The 21,535-nt window shown below is 31.8% G+C and overlaps 3 protein-coding genes across 4 annotated transcripts; 2 read left to right on the forward strand and 1 right to left on the reverse strand.

The window, feature by feature from the left end:
- Window positions 1–549: 549 nt before the first annotated feature.
- Window positions 550–8,072, reverse strand: LOC106670699 (probable G-protein coupled receptor Mth-like 5). Its single transcript, XM_014401246.2, has 6 exons — window positions 7,061–8,072; window positions 6,287–6,581; window positions 6,112–6,190; window positions 5,593–5,753; window positions 2,829–2,964; window positions 550–1,062 (listed from the first exon to the last, which is right to left on the reverse strand). Exons 1-6 carry the CDS (start codon window positions 7,457–7,459, stop codon window positions 783–785), a joined length of 1,350 nt encoding a protein of 449 aa, XP_014256732.1. The 5' UTR covers window positions 7,460–8,072; the 3' UTR covers window positions 550–782.
- Window positions 8,073–8,198: 126 nt separating this feature from the next.
- Window positions 8,199–13,551, forward strand: LOC106670700 (cAMP-responsive element-binding protein-like 2). 2 transcript variants are annotated; one of them, XM_014401247.2, is made up of 3 exons: window positions 8,199–8,464; window positions 12,085–12,206; window positions 12,265–13,551. In XM_014401247.2, the coding sequence occupies exons 1-3, from the start codon at window positions 8,443–8,445 to the stop codon at window positions 12,358–12,360; spliced, it is 240 nt and encodes a 79-aa protein (XP_014256733.1). In that variant the 5' UTR covers window positions 8,199–8,442; the 3' UTR covers window positions 12,361–13,551. The 2 variants fall into 2 exon arrangements, with proteins under 2 accessions (XP_014256733.1, XP_014256734.1); XM_014401248.2 differs by lacking the exon at window positions 8,199–8,464 and adding an exon at window positions 9,668–10,023.
- A 1,567-nt stretch (window positions 13,552–15,118) lies between these two features.
- On the forward strand, window positions 15,119–21,147 carry LOC106670721 (leiomodin-3-like). The gene is made up of 5 exons (XM_014401289.2): window positions 15,119–15,216; window positions 15,282–15,496; window positions 17,713–17,936; window positions 20,551–20,769; window positions 20,878–21,147. The coding sequence occupies exons 1-5, from the start codon at window positions 15,214–15,216 to the stop codon at window positions 21,090–21,092; spliced, it is 876 nt and encodes a 291-aa protein (XP_014256775.1). The 5' UTR covers window positions 15,119–15,213; the 3' UTR covers window positions 21,093–21,147.
- The last annotated feature ends 388 nt before the right edge of the window (window positions 21,148–21,535 follow it).

Consider the following 21,535-nt stretch of genomic DNA (forward strand, 5'->3'; position numbering starts at 1 on the left):
GTGTAAAAACAATAAATAAATGCCACATTAAGTTTATTACATGTACAAAGAACATGTAGTTACAGTTTATATAATACTTATTGTGAAAGCACATAAATGTGTTTATCACAGACAGTTTACTTCTAAGGCGTGCATAGCACAAATACTTATAAAATTGTAAAAAAAAAGTGACGTTACAAAATTATCACTTGTACTCGATCAACCTCACAAAATAATTTTGTACTAAATGATAAGCGAACTTGTTAATTTTTCTATTAAATAATTATAAATTAAAAACATTTTCCACAAAAGACATTTTAAATGTGATGTGCATGACATGCAAAGATTTTAAAATGTGTACAGTGTATAAAACATTTTAAGTCTTTTTTTTAAAAAAGCTCATTAAAAACAAAACAAAAACTAAGAGTCAACATTCAACTGATAAACAACCCTTTGTTCACATTTACCAGACCACAAGTTTCATGAATAATTTCATCAGAGTGAGATCAATAACATGACAAGTTGTTCAATGAAAAAAATTATTTAAAAAAAAATTAAGAAAGAAAAATATTTTTGAGAACCAAATTGAAACTATATATTAGTCTCATATAAAAAAAAAGTACTTAGGCACACTTTTATCATTACAATGTTAGGGAATGTATCAGTTTACTATTACTAATCCTTAATTTTCAAATATGCAAAAATTAAGTGGAAATTGAAAAAAAACAGTCATTACAATGAAAAAATAGCGAACGTGGCAATTAGAACGATCAAAGAATATCAGCCACTCGGGTCCTATAATTTTATTTATATATAGCCATCATTTCTTCACCCCATTCTGGAATATCTTCTGGCTGATTTGGTCGAAGGCACTTAAAAAGGCACTTTTCAAAACAGCATTCTTTCCTCAGCAAGAATCTCACTCTTCTTTGACTAAGTATACTTATATATAAAATCACTGGTGCGATGAGTGCATTTACAAAAATATAACTGTAGTATGCGACATTGAACGGTAGCCAAGAGAGGGGTAAAAATGCCCAATAGATTAACATCGCTAATTGCAGTCTCCCAAAAATGTCCACACTAAAATAAAAACAAGTTTTGCATTAAATTTTTGTTTAAATGTTAAAACATGAAAATTTAAAAAAAAAATTTTATGTCATTTTCAAAAATGGTAAATTTAATTAACTCATTTACTGCATCCTACGCTTGATGTATTAATTTATTATGTAAAATAGCTCTCTGGAACTTAAAAATAATGTAAATGATTTTTGTTAGATTTACAAATGATAAAAGTTATATATTGCAAGAGTTGCATCCCCCACAGCGCTAAATAAATGAAGTAAGCTACCCACAGAACGTTTTGTTCAAATTGGGCGAGTAGTTGAATAAAAGTTGTTTTTACAATCTACAACTATTTTTCCTTTATTTTACATAATCATACAAAATAGACAAACAATTGAAATAACACAATACACAGAAAAGCAAATTACGTGGTTGTAACAGAATAAATAAAAAAGTGAATGACCATAGCCAGCGACTTTTTGGGGAAGCCCTAGAAATTTCTAACTGAATTGTGTGAAATGGTGGGAAAGTGGAAAAAGTATAAACGGGAAGACACAGGCCGTCTTATGCGTTCAAAATGTTCATAGAATAAAAAAGAAGTTTATTTATGTACCTCTTATATTTAATGATTGTAGTTAAATACTTTCTTCTTTCTACGATTTGTTGATTTGTTCCACAAATCGTGGAAAGACAAACAAATCCAAAATGAGCTATTTTATATATTATTGCAATTAAACATAATGTAATTAATTAAACAAGTTGGAAAAAAATGTTGTCTTAAAACAGGATTCAAAACTCTAGCATGTTTTCCCAATTTTTTTTATGTTTAATATTTTTTTATGCATTAAAAAAACGTGGAAATACATTTTATGGGTTAACGATTGAGTAAATGAACTGAGGGCTAAATATTTTTTTATAATGCACTTCATCAATATTCAACTTCCGATGCCTAGAATTTTCTAAGTAATTGTTTTATCAATTAATTAATATTTATGAAAGGTATTGGTCGAGATAAAAAAGTCAGCATCACAAGCGAGATTCGAACCCACTATGTTTGGCTAAATACGCCACTGCTCTACCACTTGAGCTATCGTGCCTTCGATCCGCTCAGACACTAACTTCCCATCTCAACCCCACCTTTTGAATTTTCCCTGCTTTTTGCCATTTTTCAATTATTAATAATTAATAATAATAAATAATTAATTGTTTTATGTTCGACATCTGCTGACCTGCTCTGTTCCATCACTTCTGTATTTCTTCGGCTTGGGAGCAAACCAGCTGTTATTGATTTTTTACTATTTAAAGTTGACTGAAATTTGTTCTATGCATATTTGTTCTTTCAAGCATATTTTTTAAATTTATTTATACATGTTTTTTGTAAGGGTATTTCAACTAAGGGATACATGAACCCTCAGGGTGCCGTGTCAGTACCTAAACTATTGCCACCGACCCCCCAATGCATAGTTTATAAACATTATCTTCTTGTATATTTATCAATTTAATGATAAAACTATATTGTATATTCGTACAACAAAAAAATGATTATAATCGATTTATTAAAAAATAAACAATCACATTATAAACAATATTTAAGGCAATTTATTTTATTAGGCAAATAAAATTTTTACTACATTAAATGGGAATTTTTTACCTTTTTTTATCATTACTTTTCGCATGTTTTTAGGATCTTACTACATAAAAATCCGTTCTTTACTTATGTATTAAGCATGTAATAATTCATACAAATAAATTAATTTAAAAAAATAAATAAATAAAGTACTTACCATATCTTGAATTTATGATGTATTCTTCCATATCTACCATAAACTTTCATACATGCAGAAGTACGGTGATAAAAATATGCATTCACAGCAATACAACAGACTATAGGTAAATAAAAAATAGCAATGACTAACCAACCTGTAAAGAAAAAAAATGCTGAAAATACAAAATAAAAATACAAAATTTCACAAAACATTGCCATGCCCCATTATGAATAACTGAGAATTTTTAAACATGTTCTTTCATCGATTCATGGTTTTATCCTCGGGAGAGGGGGACCTTCTGACAAACATTGCAGATGATATGGTTATCCTCTCAAGCAACTCATCCTCTCGTTTCCCCTCAAGACCATCAACGACTGAAGTATTGGTGTCAAAAGAAAATGATCTAATTCAACCCAGAAAACTCCACCCGTCAGTTTACTTGAATAATATCCCCCTTCCAACTGCAGAATCTACTTAGAATTGTCATGATTAAATGCCAAGAAGTTATGAAACATTTTACGCATTTTCTCCGGCTTATTTACAAATGCTCAACCTTACCACTCACAAATAAGTCTGTTTTATCCTGTCGCCGTGTATGCTCAGCCAAACATTCCAGTATGTGTCACACCCAACCCTCAGAAAAAATCTTGATACTCCATTTTATGTCACCAACCAAACTACCCACACTTAAATATTCCTTTTATCCAATATGTAATCCGCTCGCATTACTGTAACTTTCATAAAAATCCACCATAGATACTCAAATCCAAAAACTCGCATCCTGAAAATTCTACCAAATCCCCCTTCTTGTTGATTGAAAGGGAGATGGCTGTGAGATCTCCTATCCAGTGACAATGATAGTCTCTGTAAATTGTACTCTCATTGGAGTACTGCCAATGCATAGTTTCTCCATTCTTGTTTTAATGGGTTTACATAGATTTTAATACGTTTTAACATGATTTTAACACCAAAGAAAACAAGTAGTCTATGTACTTAACCCCTATTTTTTTTATTGGGGGCATTTTCGTGGGGGGGAAAAACCCAGTGAGTTTTTGTTTTTATTTTTACGTTCTTTCAGTTATTGTGCAAATCATAAAAATGTAAAAAAAAGGAGTTATGATTCTGCTGCTGGGAAAAGCAGACCAAAATTTGCACCAGGTTGAATAGCCCTTTAATGAGCTATATCAGTGGGTCCTGTTAATGATGTTATTTGAGAAAAATGTTCCGAATTTTTTTCTTTCTGTATCACGAGCAGTAAAAAGAGCAAATATCAATATGTGGTCCTCAGAGTATCTGACTTGTAGAAGAAAGATCATCCTTTATCATCAATTAAGAATAGGCCATGCAATGTTGACACACAGACACTTACTTTTGGGCCAAAGCCTGCTTATGTGTCTGTATGTATACAGATGGATCCAAAACAAATGAAGGAACCGGATCAGGCATTTACTGTACAAACCCAAAACATGAGCAATAATCAAACTCATTAGGGAAGCACACTTCGGTCTTTCAATCAGAAATACATGACATCAATGCTTGTGCCCTGGAAAATCTTAAAAGAGGTTACACTGACAAAAAAAATCCTCATAAGATCAGATAGCCAAGCAGCTATTAAAGCATTAGCATGTAAAAGAATCACATCAAAATTAGTCAGTGAATGCATGCAAAATCTCCAAAACCTAGGGAAACACAATAACTTGATGATATATTGGGTGGCAGGTCACAGAGGAATTTTGGGTAACGAGAAAGCAGACAGATTGGCCAGAGGAGTATCCAAAAGACCATACATAGGCCCTGAACCTATATTTGGGATAACAAAACCAAACACAGAATCCTCCAACACAGAATGGATCCAAACAAAACAAAAGGAGAAGTGGATAAACTCTAGCGGTGCTAGACACAGTAAACTTATGATGAAACAACCCTCACCAAGACTGGCAAAAACACTGCTGCAACTGGAGAGGGCCAAAATCAGAGGAGTGGTAGGACTACTAACCGGTCACTGATATCAGAGAAAACATCTACTTAATATGGGCATATTGAACAATGATCCCATGTGCATATTATGTAATGAGGAGGAGGAAACAGTCACCCATATCATTGTCGAATGTGAAGCAACAGTCAATGACCTAATACTTCTGAAAAGAAGGATATAATCTATTGCACTGAATTAAGGAACTAGGAAGGTACAATAAGCCAGAAGGCTGCAGTGCCTGGGGAGTACAAACCCCGCTTCCTAGTATCCGTATCACCATACCGCGGGCAGTAAAAAGAGCAATATCAATATGTAGTCCTCGGAGTATCTGACTTGTAGAAGAAAGATCATCCTTACCCAATTAAGAATAGGCCATGCAAGGTTGACACACAAACACTTACTTTTAGGCTAAAGCCCGCTTATGAGTCGGCATGTAGAGAAGGGTTGCTCTACATGTCCAACTTCCTTGGCTCCATATATACAGTGTAGGTTTACCACCCAATATTAGAATTGTACTTGAGCACTGCAGCAAGTATTTGGATCCTCTATTCTGATTTTAAGAGGAAACATGACTTTTAATGTACTTAGTAGTTTATAGATATTTCTTGAGTTTTTTTTTTGTGTGTACGTTGAAACTGCATGTATTTATTAGCATGAATATGTAGTGTGAGAGGGCTGATGGTGGAATACTGAGTACCCGACTTCGGAGGCTGGATGGATAAAACCTGAGGTGTGACCCCTAACTGCGAGAAATGATATGTTCAAGACAGTTCAAGTAACAATAAAAGCAAATATAGAAATGCTTACCAATTTTCATGAGTTCAAAAATATCCTCCTCCAGCGGATTATCCAGATAAAAGTGAGCAAGAAGAGCAATAAGTGTCAAGAACGCAGTTGTCGACCAAATGCTAAATGAATAATAGCAGTACTTTTTACCGTGGGTCATTCTAAGAAAAACATTTTCAGATCTGTAAAAATATTTTTTTTTAAATTAATAAAAACTGTGCGCATATGATCGTGATTTATAAAATAACAATAACTGAACATATCTTCAAATAAAACTCATCAGCGGATCCAAAACTTGTTTGGATTTAGTCAATTGTCGAACAAATTTTGGATCAAAAACAATAATTTTTTATTTAAAGTTTATTGCTTTAAGTAAAACTTAAAGATTTTTACATAAATTGATGGTTGACTGAACATTGTGTGTGTGATGAGGATACTATTATGTCACGCATGGTTACTTGATTTGGAAAAGGCTGGGTGCTTCATGCTGAATCATTTTGTTTAAAAAATTATCTGACATTATTATTAATATAAAATTACCGAAATGTTCTCCACAGATAAAAGCCAAGACCTGTCAACCATAGATATGCAGAAAGAATGGCAACACACAAACAGACCTCTAAAAAATAATAATTAAATCACCAAAATTTAGAATGAAATTGTTATTAACAAAACAGTTTTAATAATTGAAAACAGACAAAATTATAGAACTCACCTGCTAAGAAATGGGTAACCGGGATTCCAAAATTTGTGATAATTCTAGCTATATCCGCAGCTTGTGCAACAGCTAGGCATATATTTATTGTTGCGACTATGTTTCCAAAAAGATCCCTTAATTGTGGAAGCACAAAATGGATAAGGGCAACGGAGACGTAGCAAATGAGAGCGATTATATGGAAAATAGGATCAACTATCTTCCGCATAATAAAATCAAAATCGGTCCAACTCGAATTCACTTTAGGAGGGCATAGTAGCGCATAATACATTTCTTTATTATTCGAATCAATCATCTAAAAAAATATAAGTTAAATTAATAAATACATGAGACAAAAAATAAATATAAAAAAATTGTTTCATTAAATAAAATTACAACTTTTTTCATTAATTTTATAAAATTAAGGTTAAAAAACCATATGGATCTTGAGATCTGGTGAGTCTGGTTAAGACAGACTCTGATAAATAACCCATTGCTGGTTCCACATGAGTTCACCAACTCAGACTAACACCCAGCATCAACTGTAACAGAGGCTAATCTTACTTGAAAAGTATGTACATAAAACTGATCCTGCGAGTAAAGACAGGCCCCAAAAAGAAACCCAGAGCTGGTTCAACTTCAAGTTCATTGACTCGCATAATGAAACCCAGCATCAACTTCAACACGACAAGTCAAGCTACGTACTAAGTTAGTTGAAGAGTATGTATGTAAAAATAATCCCACGAGTAAAGGCAGACCTAAATAAATAAACTTTATTAGTTTATTATGTCTTACCTTCTCACTGCAGTACGTTCCCTCTTGGTAGTCGTAAAACATTTGTTCATCTTTCAGATCCTCATCAGGTGTATGCGGATCGTTGAGAGTGTAATGTCGGAGAGTGCCATCAAGAAGGAATCTCAGCCTGTCAGTGAAATTGTCATAAACCGAGGAAAGGTGGCTGTGGTAACATTTCGGATAGCTGTTGATAACGTGCACTTGGACGTCGACTGACTTAGACAGAAAAGTGGGCTCCCACGATAAGCTCTGATTAACTTCTTTGCACTCATTCTTGACGTGTATTTTATTAATTTCGCAACATTTGTTGATGTAAACGGCCAACTTTCCTCCGGATGGTATCGTGTTGGAAGACAACCACATTTGGAATGTCAACAGAAATATAATTATGGCGAACATCTTGGTTTCCTTTGTAAAATTCAAGATGAACCGGCAGTGAAATATAAATAAAACGTTAAAAAAAGAAAGTAAAAAAAACAAAAACCGATAGGTGAAATTTAACTGCAATATAACCGGAGACAAAACTTATGACATATAATAATTAATATTTTAATTGTTAAAAATGACTTTATTATTGAAAACTACAAGCTACTCTTTACTAACGAATAAAGGAAACTTAAAGCTAAATCTTTTGTGAAGGTGTGAAATGTCGGATGTCAAAAGAAAACAAAACCCATTGAATATCTACAGTTGGCATGACTCATACACAAACGGAGAAAATGAATAAATTGAATTTTTTACTGTAATCGCAATAAAAAGAAAAGGCGGATCATAAAGAAAACATTGGAAAACAAAGAAAAACAAACAAAAAAAAAGAAAACAAAGGACGGTACTACGGTAGTCGGCAGACACCAACGGATGAACGGAGAAAACCTTCGTGATTCGTGAGACAACAAAAATTGATCGTTCCTGAACGAACGGGTTGAGATGAACGAGTCCGATTTTTTAAATTTTATTAACAATTTACTTCATTGTGACTTTTAAGCATATTTTCCTATAAAAAAAAAGCTTGTTAATCGTTATAGTTTATATAAAATACCTATCCAGACTTGAAAAACTTTCAAATATTTCTTATACGTCAAAATTATCTCAACCTAACTAACAATTTTTACTTATCTCAACTTGTACATTTTCATTAAATCTAAAATGCAACACAAAAAACAATACAACTTCTTCTCTTTATAATTTTATCGGATTTCACAATAGATCTATCGATAGTTTCGATGTGTTTATCTCTGTCCACTCAGGTGTTTTTGTTTTGATTACGACGCAATACTTGTTTGTTTAATTTACTCAGCAAGATTTGTTTCTGTTCAAAGCTGGCCCAATTTTTGGATGAGAAAATTTACTGATTCTTCAAAGACGCAACACCACGAGAATCAATGGACATTAAGGCGAAGTTAGGTACGTTTATCTTTGTTTTTGTTTGCTTTGGAAACACTTTCACTTGTATTATGTAACAACTATTGACCTACAAAGTATTTGATCTATAAGTCAATTGGTGTAAGAAAGAACTAGGTGGTTTGACAATGTGTTAGTCGTTACAATGTGTAAATAGATGGAAACTGTTCTTCTCTGTTTTTTCGACTAACTACATGATTTTCAGTGTGATTAAATTTTTAAATAATGTCAAACACAATTGAAAGTTTTTCTAAATGTTTATATACCATTTAGATAAATGGTATAAGAAGGAACTAGGTGGTTTGACAATGTGTTAGTCATTGAAACTGTTCTTCTTTGTTTTTTCCATTAACCACAGGATTTTGAGTGTGATTAAATTTTTAAATAATGTAATAAGAACAGTTTCAACGACCAACACATTCTCAAACCACCTAGTTCCTTCTTATACCAATTGACTTATACATAAAATAAGTAAAGGGGGAAAAACAATGGAAACTAGACTGCAAATTCTATAATCATTTAGATAAACTTTCAATTGTGCTTGACATTATTTAAGAATATTCAGAGATCGTGAGATGAGGTCTGGTGTGACGTAGGTTTTAGAAAAACATTTTCTTTATCGTACCAACGTGATCTTTTTTGAGATCTCTTCAGAGCCTGGGATTTATAAACATTGTTTAAACTTCACAAATACATGTAGGATGTGAAAAAATGAATTTATACAATAATAGAAAATTTTAGAGAAATAAATTATACAATGCTAGAAAATTATAGAGAAAAAAAATTATACAATGTTGGAAAATTTTAGATTATAAAAAATTGAATTTACAATTTATGCAATTTCTAGCATTGTTTAAATTCATTTTATTTATTTTTTAATATAAAATTTCTAGCATTGTATAAATTCATTTTTTTAAATCTAAAATTTGCTAGCATTGTATAAACTCATTTATTTTTTTCACATCCTCATGTATTTGTAAAATTTAAACAATGTTTATAAATCCCAGGCCCTGAAGATAATCTAAATAAAGATCGAAACATTGGTACGATAAAGAAAATGTTTTTCTAAAACCTACGTCACACCAGACCACATCTCACAATCTCCGAATATTCTTAAATAATGCCAAGCACAATTGAAAGTTTTTCTAAATGTTTATAGAATTTGCAGTCTAGTTTCCATTGTTTTCCCCCTTTACTTATTTGATGTATAAGTCAATTGGTATAAGAAAGAACTATGTGGTTTGACAATGTGTCGGTCGTTGAAACTGTTCTTCTTAGTTTTTTCCATTAACCACAGGATTTTAAGTGGGATTAAATTTTTAAATAATGTCAAGCACAATTCAGAAGTTTTCTAAATGTATGGTGTTTAGTGACAGGTCATGATTATTTGGAGATCGTGTGATGCGGTCTGGTATTCAATGTTATTGAATTTGCCAGTCTAGTTTCCATTGTTTTTCTCCTTTTACTTATTTAAGCAAGAAATAAAGACAAAGAAAGAATGTGATATAGATAAATAGGTACATAGGCAGCTAAATAGAGGGAAACATGGTGTGAAATGAAAGGTAAGAAAGAATTTTAGAATCGAAGAAAGGGAGAAGGAGAAAGGATGAAAAGAAAACAGAAGAAATAATGAAAGCAATAAAGAAAGAGAGAGGTGGTTTGACAATGTTTTGGTCGTTGACACTTGTTTTATTTATTTATTTTTTCCCCCCACCAATCACAGGATTGTGTGTGTGATAAATTAATGATTTTTTTATTGAATTTGCCAGTCTAGTTTGTATTATCTTTCCCCTGTACTTAATATCATGTTGATCTTTCTTTGTAATGAATCATTTTGCAAACACACAAAAAAAAAAATCATTATTTAAGTATATAGTTACAAGTTTAGTAGGTAATAATAACATTGAACAACGTAGCTCTATATTCCGCCACAAATGCACCCAATATCAAACACTCACGCTAGTAAATACATTCACACTGAATATAATCATTTGTACGCTGTACAATTAAAAATTTGGGAGTCACCGAAGTTTTACACCAATGTCATGCTCACAATCCCTTCAAATATATATGAGAGGCAAAAAAGTGGCCACCCTTTATATTTATAATTATCTCTTAGATAATCCTCCATTGATTATCTTGCAATATTTCATCTGTTTCAAAGGATTAGAGGTAAATAAAACACTGATAAAATCTCCCACTTGTGTTTATAATTGGATTTTGTAAATAAATCTTTGAATAGTCATTCTCTTCTTTGTTCATATTTCTGTAAGGCTTCTTTCTGCCACTGGTCCAGAACTTCTAACAAGGTGGTTAAATTTCACCAGAAATCGTATCAATTGGTCTGAGCAAGTTTGGACCAAACTCTTGTTTTCGGATGAGTCAAGGTTTTGTTTGATGTCCTCTGACAGCCAAGAGAAGGTTTGAAGAAGAACAGGAGAGCAATATATCCCACAACATTTTAACTCCAGAGAAGCTGTGGAGGTGGTTGTGTACGAAAGGTCGCATAAACTTGATCTTCATCGAGGGTGCCCTAACAGCTGCATGAAACATTGAAGAAGTTGTTATTTATATGGCACAGTGTCAGTTTTATTATTATGCATAATAATGCAAGACCCCACACAGCTAAGATTGTTGGTGACTACTTGGAACAGGCTTCAATTTAATGTTTTGATTGGCCAGCATGTAGTCCCAATTTAAATCCTATCGAACATCTTTGGGATGAATTGTCAAAGATAGTAAAACATCACGCTGTGATGCCATAGAATTTGTAGGAATTAAGAATGGAGCTGTTGTAAGGAGTATGAAAATATTCCACAGCACTACTTCAAAACCTTATAAAATTGACGCCACTTTGAATGCAAGCGGTGATCAACACAAGTGGAGGAAATACTCCGTACTGAATTGAATATTTTCTCTATTATTTCCATTGCAACATTTTTGGTAAAATCGTTTTACTCAGTTTAATTTTTATTTTATTTAGCTATAGTTACATTTTTACAAAAATATCCAGTAAACAACAAAAAATAAAAATTATGACGATTGCATCTAAGACATTGTGCTACCAAACTACGTTTCTACAAGACACTAATTTGACCAGTCCTCACTTACAGTGGTGCAAAAGGACTAATGCAGAGGTATGAGGACTGTAACATAGTTGTTAACAAACAATTATATATAACAAAGATTGGCAGATTGAAATGGGCCGTGCTTGTGGCCAGAATGACTAAGTAAACTTCTGGAAGAAAAGATTTACAACACAAGACAACAGGGGCATCTGAAGCTGTGTTGGATAGACAGAGTGAAAGAGGATGTGTGGGCCCTGTTGGGTGTTCAGGATTGGAGGGTCGCAACTGTAGAAAGGAGTGGCTGCCAGAGTTTGTTGCAGAAGGCCTTAACTCCTCACAGGTTGTTGGGCCAAGTATGATGATGATGTTGATGTGTGGTACTCTATTTTTTTTGCCACAAACACACACACACACACTCACAGGATGTAAGAAGTATGGCATATACAAGTCGGATACCCTAACTTCTCAGCCAACACAGCTCCCCCCCCCCCATATCACACCATCTATAAATTATAAAATTATATGTAACTTATAATTTTTTGGCTTTTTTTTTAGAAAGGAGTAGGCAAAGTGCTAGAGAATGCCGAGCAAGGAAGAAATTGAGGTACCAGTACCTGGAAGAACTGGTCACAGACAGAGAAAAAGCGGTAATTGCATTACGCAAAGAGCTCGAAAAGGTAGGAATGTGGATTATGTCTATTAAATAAGTATATCTAACTGCTAATTAATTTTCAGTACCGTTCTTGGGGGAAAGATCTGGATGAAGGAAGGCTCCCTGAGGGTTTTGAAGAGTTCCTAGAAGAATACGGGGCAGTTAAACAAGAACTATGAATTACTCTCATTTCAAAGAAGTATGAAATGAGTGTGTTCATGAACATTGAATTAAAAAACAAAATTAATTATTAATTTAATTAAATCGTAATCATTGTTTGGCATGTTAAAAGGTACTCACAACTTATGAAGGCTACATTTCAGCATCCACTTTTATTTATTTTACACCAAATTTTTTACTATTCTTTAATTGTTGTCAGCACAAACATTCATAAATGCACATGGAAGAATGTTCTTTATAATTAGAAATGATTTTTTATGTCAGAATACCTATGTTACAGCTTTTATCTTTTTAGTGGCTGAATGTTATGTTGTCTTCCTAAGTAGAATTATATGTGAATGTGTACATATTACAATATAAAATATATAGTCATTTTTTCAATTTTTTTCTCAGAATAATATTTTTAATAGAATAGAATTAATAGCACCGTGCAGGCTTCCTTTAAAATGTTTAAAACATTGTTATAATTTAATAAATAGATAAGTTTACTAAATAAAATGAGTTGGGTATTCTCTAAACATTTTGTTCTAAAATTGAAATCTAAAGACAGTATACAATCAAATTAAGCTATGATTCTAATGATACAAATTTTATCTATGTAATAAATCATCACGATTACAATTTTTAATTTAAATATATTTATTGTAGATTAGTCATTTCCATTCATGATATAATTTTGATTTGCTTATCTCTCTGTTTTTATAAGCAGGATACGACTCAGCTACATGCTTTGCCTTGTCGACCTCAAGAGAAAATCTTTCAAATTAATTGCTAATGAATTAATGTTTTTTTTTTTTTTTTTTTTTTACAATCGTATTGTAGAGGCGATTTTTGTAAACAGCTGAGTTGTTAATTGTGAATGTGTAAATAACTATGTATTTTTTCAGATGTACATTTATGTAAAAATGAGGTTTAATGGAGCTAAATATTACTTTGTGTAGTTATTAGACTACTTGGATTCCTCTGCATGTGAATTATGTTTTTTTCTGCTATTATGACAGGAAAATGCAAATTCTACTTGCAATTCAATCCTAAAAGTAACTAGTCTTAAACAGCATTATCAAGAAAATTAAACTTCTAATGATGCAGGGTCCAAAAAAGAGAAAACCTAATTTTGCTGTGAATATTTTTGTAAAAATGTGTATTTAAGATATAATCATATTAAAACGCATATTATTATGTTGCTCTCAGTTTTTTTTTTTTTTTTGTAATCTATTCCTGTCGTAATTGTTGATCAAATTTATCAAAGAGCTTCCTGATTCTTTTAGTTAAGTTATCAATATGTTGATGAAATTTTGAGTTAGTGATAAAATAAAATTCTTAAGTATTTAACAAAATGGAAAGTGTGACATTTATTTCACATTTATTAATGTAATAATTACAATAATAGGCATGCAGGGCAATACCCTTCAAATTACAGGCATAGGGGTATGGTGAAGATTCGAGAATAAAATCACATTTATTTTTCATATTCCTACATAAGAAATTTATATCTAACAACCCGTTTTTAATAATATTTATTTAAATTGAGATGGTTTCTATAGGTAAGTGAATTATCTACTCCAGGAAAAAAGTGTCATCAGCAAAACAATAAGATTTACCTCTTAGATTAAGGTTAAATATATTATTTATATAAAGAAAAAATAGTAAAAGACCAAGGACTGTTCCTTGAGGTACACGAGAACCCATAATAAGCCAATTACTCTCCACATCAATGGTGTAACAGCCTTTGTTGAATGAGTTTTCATTCAGTGAAGTTAATGAAAAAATAAAATAAAATAAATAATAAAGACTATTATTATTGTGTGGTGAATAGTGACCGTTAATCGATAATTATTCAGAAATTATGAGCGGTCTGGTGTGATGTAGGTTTCAGAAAAACCACATCTCACGATTTCTGAATAATAATTATTATTATTAATTTTTAAGCACGTTATAACGGCTAAGGCCATTTCAAGCCCTAAGATTTAAACATTTTATCTTATGTTAGCTATCCCCTACATCCTTTCTGAGTGCTATAAAGCTCTGACTCCAAACATACACACATAAATTAATCTATCCTATTTCCATCCAGTGCTTGAATTTATTCTTTTAAAACACATAATTGAGAAGGACAAATGTATGCAAAAATCCCATTTTAAATTATAAATTTTATTCCTGTTCTTTAATTCGAATTTCGAATTTTTGTTCCATAATTTGAACATTTCCCATGGGCTTGTATGGCCAATAATAATAATAACAGAGTCAGGCAAGTGACAGACTCAGCATGAGTATAGGCTCATCGTTATCCTTTTATTTTTGCATTCAAATACTATAAATATGCTAATGCTACTTAACAATAATAATAAAACAAATTTGTTTGGGTTTTTGGAGAGGGCTATCTTTCCTTATTTAAATTGCGATTTTGGGCATTTAGTTTATTGCCCCACAATTTGTATTTTCTTTATTTCATTTGATTTAATTTTTCCGCTCCAGCAGCCTCAAAAATTCCTGAAAAAAGAAAGAAATCTTGTATGCAGAACTCAGCAGACAAACATTTAATATTATAAGAATTTTGGAAAAGGCCTAAATCTCATTATAAATTTCAATAAATTTAAGAAAGTTGAAAAGAGCTCTTCGAAACAAACACTGAGGACCTAGTAACTTTTTTATTATTATTAACAACCTTTTTAACTAATGATTAACCAATTTGTGTTTTCGTAAATGCAGATATCAAATTTTTTATTGAGACGCTTCATTTGTGTTTGAAACCTTCCTGTTGTCGCAATTGTCAACGCACGTGGGTTTCTTTTCAAAAGTTTGTCAAAGTGAATTTGTGACTATTAGACAGAATAAAACAATACTAGAATAAAATGGTTTGTTTATCAGTTTTACCTTATTTAAATTGTAACATGCCATTAATTATTTTCGTTTAAAACAGAACGATCAAGAATATGAACAGGAGGAAGAATACAGACAAGAAGAATATGGTGAGGAGGAAGGATACAGACAAGAAGAATATGGTGAGGAGGAAGAATACGGACAAGAAGGATATGGTGAGGAGGAAGAATACGGACAAGAAGAAGAATATGGAGAACAAGAACAATATGATAACGAAGCCGATGGAAATGAAGGGAATTCGAATATAGTAGAAGAGTAAGTGGCAGATGAGTTTTGGTACAATTTGTTTTATTTGGGTAAATTGGATTTCCTCTAAATGCTTGCCTATGTCCAAGTTTAAAAAACCGAACATTCGTATTTTGTTATTTATTTCAAAATATATGTATTATTATCGTTGTATTAATTACAACATAGTGGATATGCTGGGATAAATTTGGTAGATTCGTGCTGTGCATAATTTAATGTTAAGACGATGAATGGCAAGGAACGTTACCATTTCTTTTGATATGAGGAGTGGTATATTCCAATGGCCGTTTTTAAGAATGAAATTGAGCGTTCAACATTGCTGCATTGTGGATAATATGGAATATTCAAATAATATGTAATTCCCAACTGAAAACAAAATGACTTATATTCTCTAGATTTGAACGTCGGGCCATTATCGGAGACGATCAATTATCATATTCCATATTGTGCGAAAATGTGCTTGTTTAGACACTAAATCACGGCCTTAGCCGTTATGTTCCTCGTGGGAATAGCCCAAAGAAATTTTGAAAAGGCATCCAATGCCAGAAACACATATTTGTTTCGAGACGAAGAATTTGGTAAAGGGCTCAAAAATTCAATGTATAATTAGCATTGGATGATCAACGTAGTTCTTAATGCCAGTTCTCCCTTTCTTAAAGTGCGATCCAGCTTGAATTTGGCACAGGAGATGCAATTAGCAACCCGTATCCTAGCATCTCTTCTCATCTTGGGATATATAAAAAATTTCTTTATCAAAATAATCACTTAAACTAAATATCTTTAAAAAAAAATTAAAAGTTTGTAGTACATCCAGCAGCCCTGCATTCGAACCCAGGACCTTTACCTTACAGTGACCCTGTCACTGCCACTATTAATCATTATACCTAGTTATTATGGGAAAAAAATACAAGTCTGTTTTTTCTTCTCAGGATGTTGTGCTTATTTATCGTAATGAATGTAATTATTAGTGTGAAAGGAAGTAGTTCTTTAACCCCGCCTCGAGTAATATTGACTACTCTGGGGTGAATGTATGAAGTCTGGAGGGTAAAAATAATTTATTAACGAGTACTTTGGGGTAGTGAACATGACCAGACTTTTCACCTTTAATATGTTTGTTATTTATTTCATGTGCACATGGGAGTGTAGCATGGGTAGCAGCTAGGCTTGTAAGATTGTTGTAAAGGTACATATCCAAACCATCTGCATATCATAGAAGAAAGACCTCTAGGTTCTTTTGTTTTATTTATCCACAATATGTTCAATTTTTCAGTCTAGTATTTTCTTTGATAAGTCGTTTGGAGTTGAGTAGTTTACGACCATTGGTCTATATATTCTTGCTGTTTTGATTCTGTCAGTTGTGTTTAGGCTTCTTGTCATTTTTAATGCTGGGTCTGTGTTTTTATTTTTCTTCCTGTTCTGTCCGATGTTTTTTTCCCATTTCTTTCATGTGGGTTCAACTTGTTGAGGTCTGAGAAGTTATCGATGGTGCGTGTGGGTGGTTTTTTCTTGTCCATTTTATATAGTAAGTAATAGTTCTGTTCAAACAGCACTCTAGTCTGGTCACTAGACTAACAAACATTATCTAAAAATCGTGACATTTCTTCTTGTTGTTTGTGGGATAGTGAACCTGTAATTTCATCATTGCCGATCATTTCACTGTCTGTCCTCGGTCTATTGGACTGTTTTGGCATTTCACCATCTTTAACTTCAAACTTCAACCCAGCAAGGATAAGCTTTATATATAATTATATTTATTATAAAAATGTTGAGGGCAGTTTAGCTGGTTGGTTTGAATGAGTGGCAGTTAAAAAGCACACAATATCCATCGCTTTTAATTGAGAATATTACAAAAGAACTATTGTAAAGTGGTTTGACCCCTTGCTGGTGACACCCAATTGGTGGTTGGACATTAAGCCATTTTTGGTCAGGAATTACTTTGCTAAAAATGATAAAGATGGGGTGAGTAGTTTAATCTCTATAAAAGATAATTCTTAGAGTTTGAATAAGATCCAAAAAAATGGTAAAAGATGATAAAACTGTAAAAATTACTTTACTTACACATGCCAATGTACACTTTTATATTTCGGGGGAACTAAGGAAATCTTTAAAAAAAATTATTTATGAATGATGTTTGCAAAACATTGTTGTTTTACCATGTAGCAATAGTTTATGGTTTTTTGATTATTCATATTATTTTAATTATATGATTATTTCCACTTTTACAGGCCGTTCAAGGAAATTCCAAGATTTGACCCTGCTAAAAAGTCTCACAAAGAATTTGAAGTGAAATATAAACCATCTCAAAAGGGAAATGAAAATGATTCAAAAATTGACAAAAGCAAAGTCAAATCAGATGAAAAATTGTACTTCTTTGACAAATCACTGAAAGATAAGTTAACAAACGATTCAGACTTCAGCTTGTTGAACCTGTTCGGACAAACACAAAAAGGTAACTCAATAACATCAATTAATTGTTTTATTATGTTACAAAACATTCAACAGAGGATATCCTAGCAGGAAAATAGCTGTTGTTAAAATCAATATACAATTTATTTTATGTTTGAGTGCTCGTCTTATTTCTGAGCAGTATAAAAGTTATAATTGTAAATTTATAATTTTCTGTATTGACCCTTGGGATCATACACGTCTTTCTGTCAGAGACATTCTCCTCCAATCTATCTGTCAGCATCTTGACAAATTAAGACGGGATAGAAAAAAATGGTTCTACTCACAAAATAATAGATCATCAAATTGAAATAGACATATACAGAAAACCGACAACATCAGTTGACTGATGTGATGATCCCATAGATCTATAAAGCTACTGGATTTATTTAGCTAGACTTAAAACGTCAAAACAAAACTTCAACAAAACCAGTTTATTACAAGAAAGAACTAAAATCAATTGAATTCAAAGACCATTTAAATACCTATTTAAATTGATATTGTTATACTGACTCCATGATAACCGGTATGTTTTTCCTGGCCTAGCTGCTATGACTGTTGACGGCACCTTACTTACTTTCTTTATTATTTTTTTTTAATTTTTATTTTGTATTTTTTTAATTGAGAAAGTTTGGCTCTCCGGTAGGAAATTGAAATGATTTTTTATTTTTGTTGGAACTTAGGGACTCTACTGTAGTACCCCTTGTTAATCGGCAACGCATTAAAGATCCTTTGGATCAACTGGCCTAGTGTGATAAAAAAAGACTACAACAGAGAAAAGAAAGCGTGAAAAGAAAAAAAGGCATATATTATCAGAATTCGTAGAACTTTGTATATTGTTACAATACCTAATATTTTGGGATATTTGTTTGCTGTTTCACGTTTATATCTTAATTGGCCCTTCTTCACATGACGAAAAGTGTAGCTCATGTACATATGCATGTACATACTATATTGTTGTCTAACCTAAGTTTTGTGAGTCTCAGAGTACTGGATATTCTGCTGAGGACCCACCATCATTCGCACCAATTAGAATACTATATGTATAAATAAAAATTTGGCTTTTACACCGGGGTTTTCTCACCCAAAATCACTAAGCATATATATACAGTGACTCACAGATTCGTTCACAGCTGAATGCAAATTGGGTTACATCATTATTTACTTTACAAAACAATTGTAGGACATCAAATAAACGTAGTTTTTTTAATAATTTTATTTACGTTAACACAAAAAACACCCAAAAAATTAAATTGTTCCTTTATCATGATTATTAGAATAATAGAAAAGAAATTACCATGGGCGAACGATAATATGATTGTGTTATAGAAAGTCCTTAAATATTTTGTATGTCCTCCTTTGGCTTTGACTGCATCAGTCCTTCTGGGCATACTTCTCACGAGATTTTTGTACTGTTCTAGATCAATTAGGTCCCATTCAACTTGTGTTTTTTTCCCAAAGTTGATCGAAGTTTGAAGCGTCTCCTGCAGCATCGGCTAAAGATTTTTTAGTTTTCCCCACAAGTGCTCAATTGGATTAAGGTTAGGTGACAGTGGGGGCCATTCCATGACATTAAAACCATAATCAGCAAGCCACTCTTTTGTCAGCAATGGTTTCTTCACTTCCTGTCGCCTTAATCCGGCCTCAGCAAACATCTCCTTTTGTTTTAGCACTGACATCCATATTATCATTATCACGCGGCCTACGCTGAATTTGGACAGCATTTTCAACCTGTCCTGATCGAACGGAACGCATAGACAATGCCTTTTGGCCTCGGAAAATTTTGTTTTATGACCACTCCTCTTCTTTTTAAAACAACTGTTGTAAATTCCGGAAGATGTTTCAGGTTTTGTTATTACCCCAATAATAACAATTTATATTATATTTTTATATATAATTATATAAATTATTATTATAATTATATATATATAAAACTAACCTAGGCTGCTGGGTCTATGAATATTCCAATACTGAATATTCCACCATAGTCTCACCCACACATACATATACAATACAAGATTAAAATATGTACAGATAAAATTTGGGTAGTTGCTGTGTTATTTGATATTATCCTATCCTATCCTACCCAGTGCCTCCCCTTTTTACTTTAAACACCCTATAAAACTAACCTAATTTTGTGGGTCTGTGGGGTACTCTGTATTCGAATCGTGCTCTTGACACTAACTTTTTAAATTTTTCATCTCAACCAAGACCTAGTTAAAAAGTATAATTAATTAAAATACTTAATATGGTCAGTTATGACTACTAAACATATATGGAACAATATTATCTATTTTTTATCTATAACACCTTTGTGAAGCATAATTATAAAGTATAATAGCATAAAATTTAAATTTAACAAAACAGGAAACCAAATGGTCTAATATGTATTAAAAAAAAAAAAATAAATAAATAAATAAACTGGAATCGTATAACGAAATTCCAAATTAACATTGTTTTATCTTTGTGTTAAATAATTTTTATGCTTATATCTTATAAAATGAAAAATAAAATAATGAATTTACTTTATTAAAAAAAATTGTTTTTTAAAACAAAATATGTACGCGGTAGTTATAAAACCATTGTATGGCTGATTATTTATTGTCTTGCTGGAAAAGCAAATATTCCAGAACGCAAACAGAAAGAGGCCAAAGAGAATCTCTTCTACAATGTTGACAAACATAAACATTTTGACTTATATGACAAACATATGGATTATCATCAGCCTATTCAGGATTTCCATGAAAAAGAAACATCTAAACCAAGCAATAGTACCTCAAAATCTTGGTGGGAAAATAATCTATTTTTCTCGTACCCTGATGATTCAAGACTAAAAGGTAAATATTTAATATAAAATTGGTTAAACATCTATAAGGTTGTGTTTGGTTTTTGATGGATCATAGCTCAACAACATTTGGTAATGATTTCTTTTGTTGTTTTTTCAGAAGGAGTTGAGTTCTTCAACAATGTAGTCACGATTCACAATGAACAATTCAAGAACAAACGGAACCAAATTAAAAAAATTATAAAAGCAAAGATAAAGAATAACTTATCAAAGAAAAAACAAACCTTTCCCTCAGTGCGTCTTGCACCTAAAAGTAGAATTTATGCTATGAAAATGAGATATCACAAAAAGTTTAGGTCATCTCATAAAAAATAGTCAATTTATGTTTAAATTTGACACGTGGGTATGTTTCAAAAATAATTTTTAAAAGAATTGTTTCTGTTTAAAAGTATTATTCAAAAATTATATTTTTTGTTCATTAACATTAAAAATATGTCATCAATGTAAAAAATAATACAAAAATTACTTTGTTACATTCTTGTTTACTTTTTATACCAAATTACATACTTAGATTGTAAGTAGAGATAATAAAGCAGAGAGTTTTACATTAAAAAACATATTTAACTGAAATATTTTTTTATTTACTTTAAAAATTGTTAGTCTGTGAACTTGTACCCATACATTATTTCTTGTATGTTTACTTTCTTGTTATAAATACTACTTTATTACATCATTTGAGACCCAGGCATTTTTCGGACGCACCATTTTCTATTGGCTTTTATTGTATGGATCCCTACTTTGAAGTAGTTTTTAGATTT

The sequence above is a fragment of the Cimex lectularius genome, unplaced genomic scaffold, assembly GCF_000648675.2.
Source record: "Cimex lectularius strain Harlan isolate CLEC.00 unplaced genomic scaffold, Clec_2.1 scaffold107, whole genome shotgun sequence".
Taxonomy (NCBI): domain Eukaryota; kingdom Metazoa; phylum Arthropoda; class Insecta; order Hemiptera; family Cimicidae; genus Cimex; species Cimex lectularius.

Excerpts from the sequence above, each read along its gene's own strand:
- LOC106670700 (XM_014401247.2), top strand. The coding sequence starts at position 8,443 with ATGGACATTAAGGCGAAGTTAG. Across the intron at positions 8,465-12,084 it reads GGACATTAAGGCGAAGTTAG|AAAGGAGTAGGCAAAGTGCT; the intron begins GTACGTTTATCT and ends CTTTTTTTTTAG. Across the intron at positions 12,207-12,264 it reads TACGCAAAGAGCTCGAAAAG|TACCGTTCTTGGGGGAAAGA; the intron begins GTAGGAATGTGG and ends ATTAATTTTCAG.
- LOC106670721 (XM_014401289.2), top strand. Across the intron at positions 17,937-20,550 it reads GTTCGGACAAACACAAAAAG|CAAATATTCCAGAACGCAAA; the intron begins GTAACTCAATAA and ends TTGCTGGAAAAG. Across the intron at positions 20,770-20,877 it reads TGATGATTCAAGACTAAAAG|AAGGAGTTGAGTTCTTCAAC; the intron begins GTAAATATTTAA and ends TTGTTTTTTCAG.
- LOC106670699 (XM_014401246.2), bottom strand. The coding sequence starts at position 7,459 with ATGTTCGCCATAATTATATTTCTGTTGACATTCCAAATGTGGTTGTCT. Across the intron at positions 2,965-5,592 it reads TTTTGAACTCATGAAAATTG|GTTGGTTAGTCATTGCTATT; the intron begins GTAAGCATTTCT and ends TTTTCTTTACAG. Across the intron at positions 1,063-2,828 it reads CATCATAAATTCAAGATATG|TGTGGACATTTTTGGGAGAC; the intron begins GTAAGTACTTTA and ends TTTTTATTTTAG.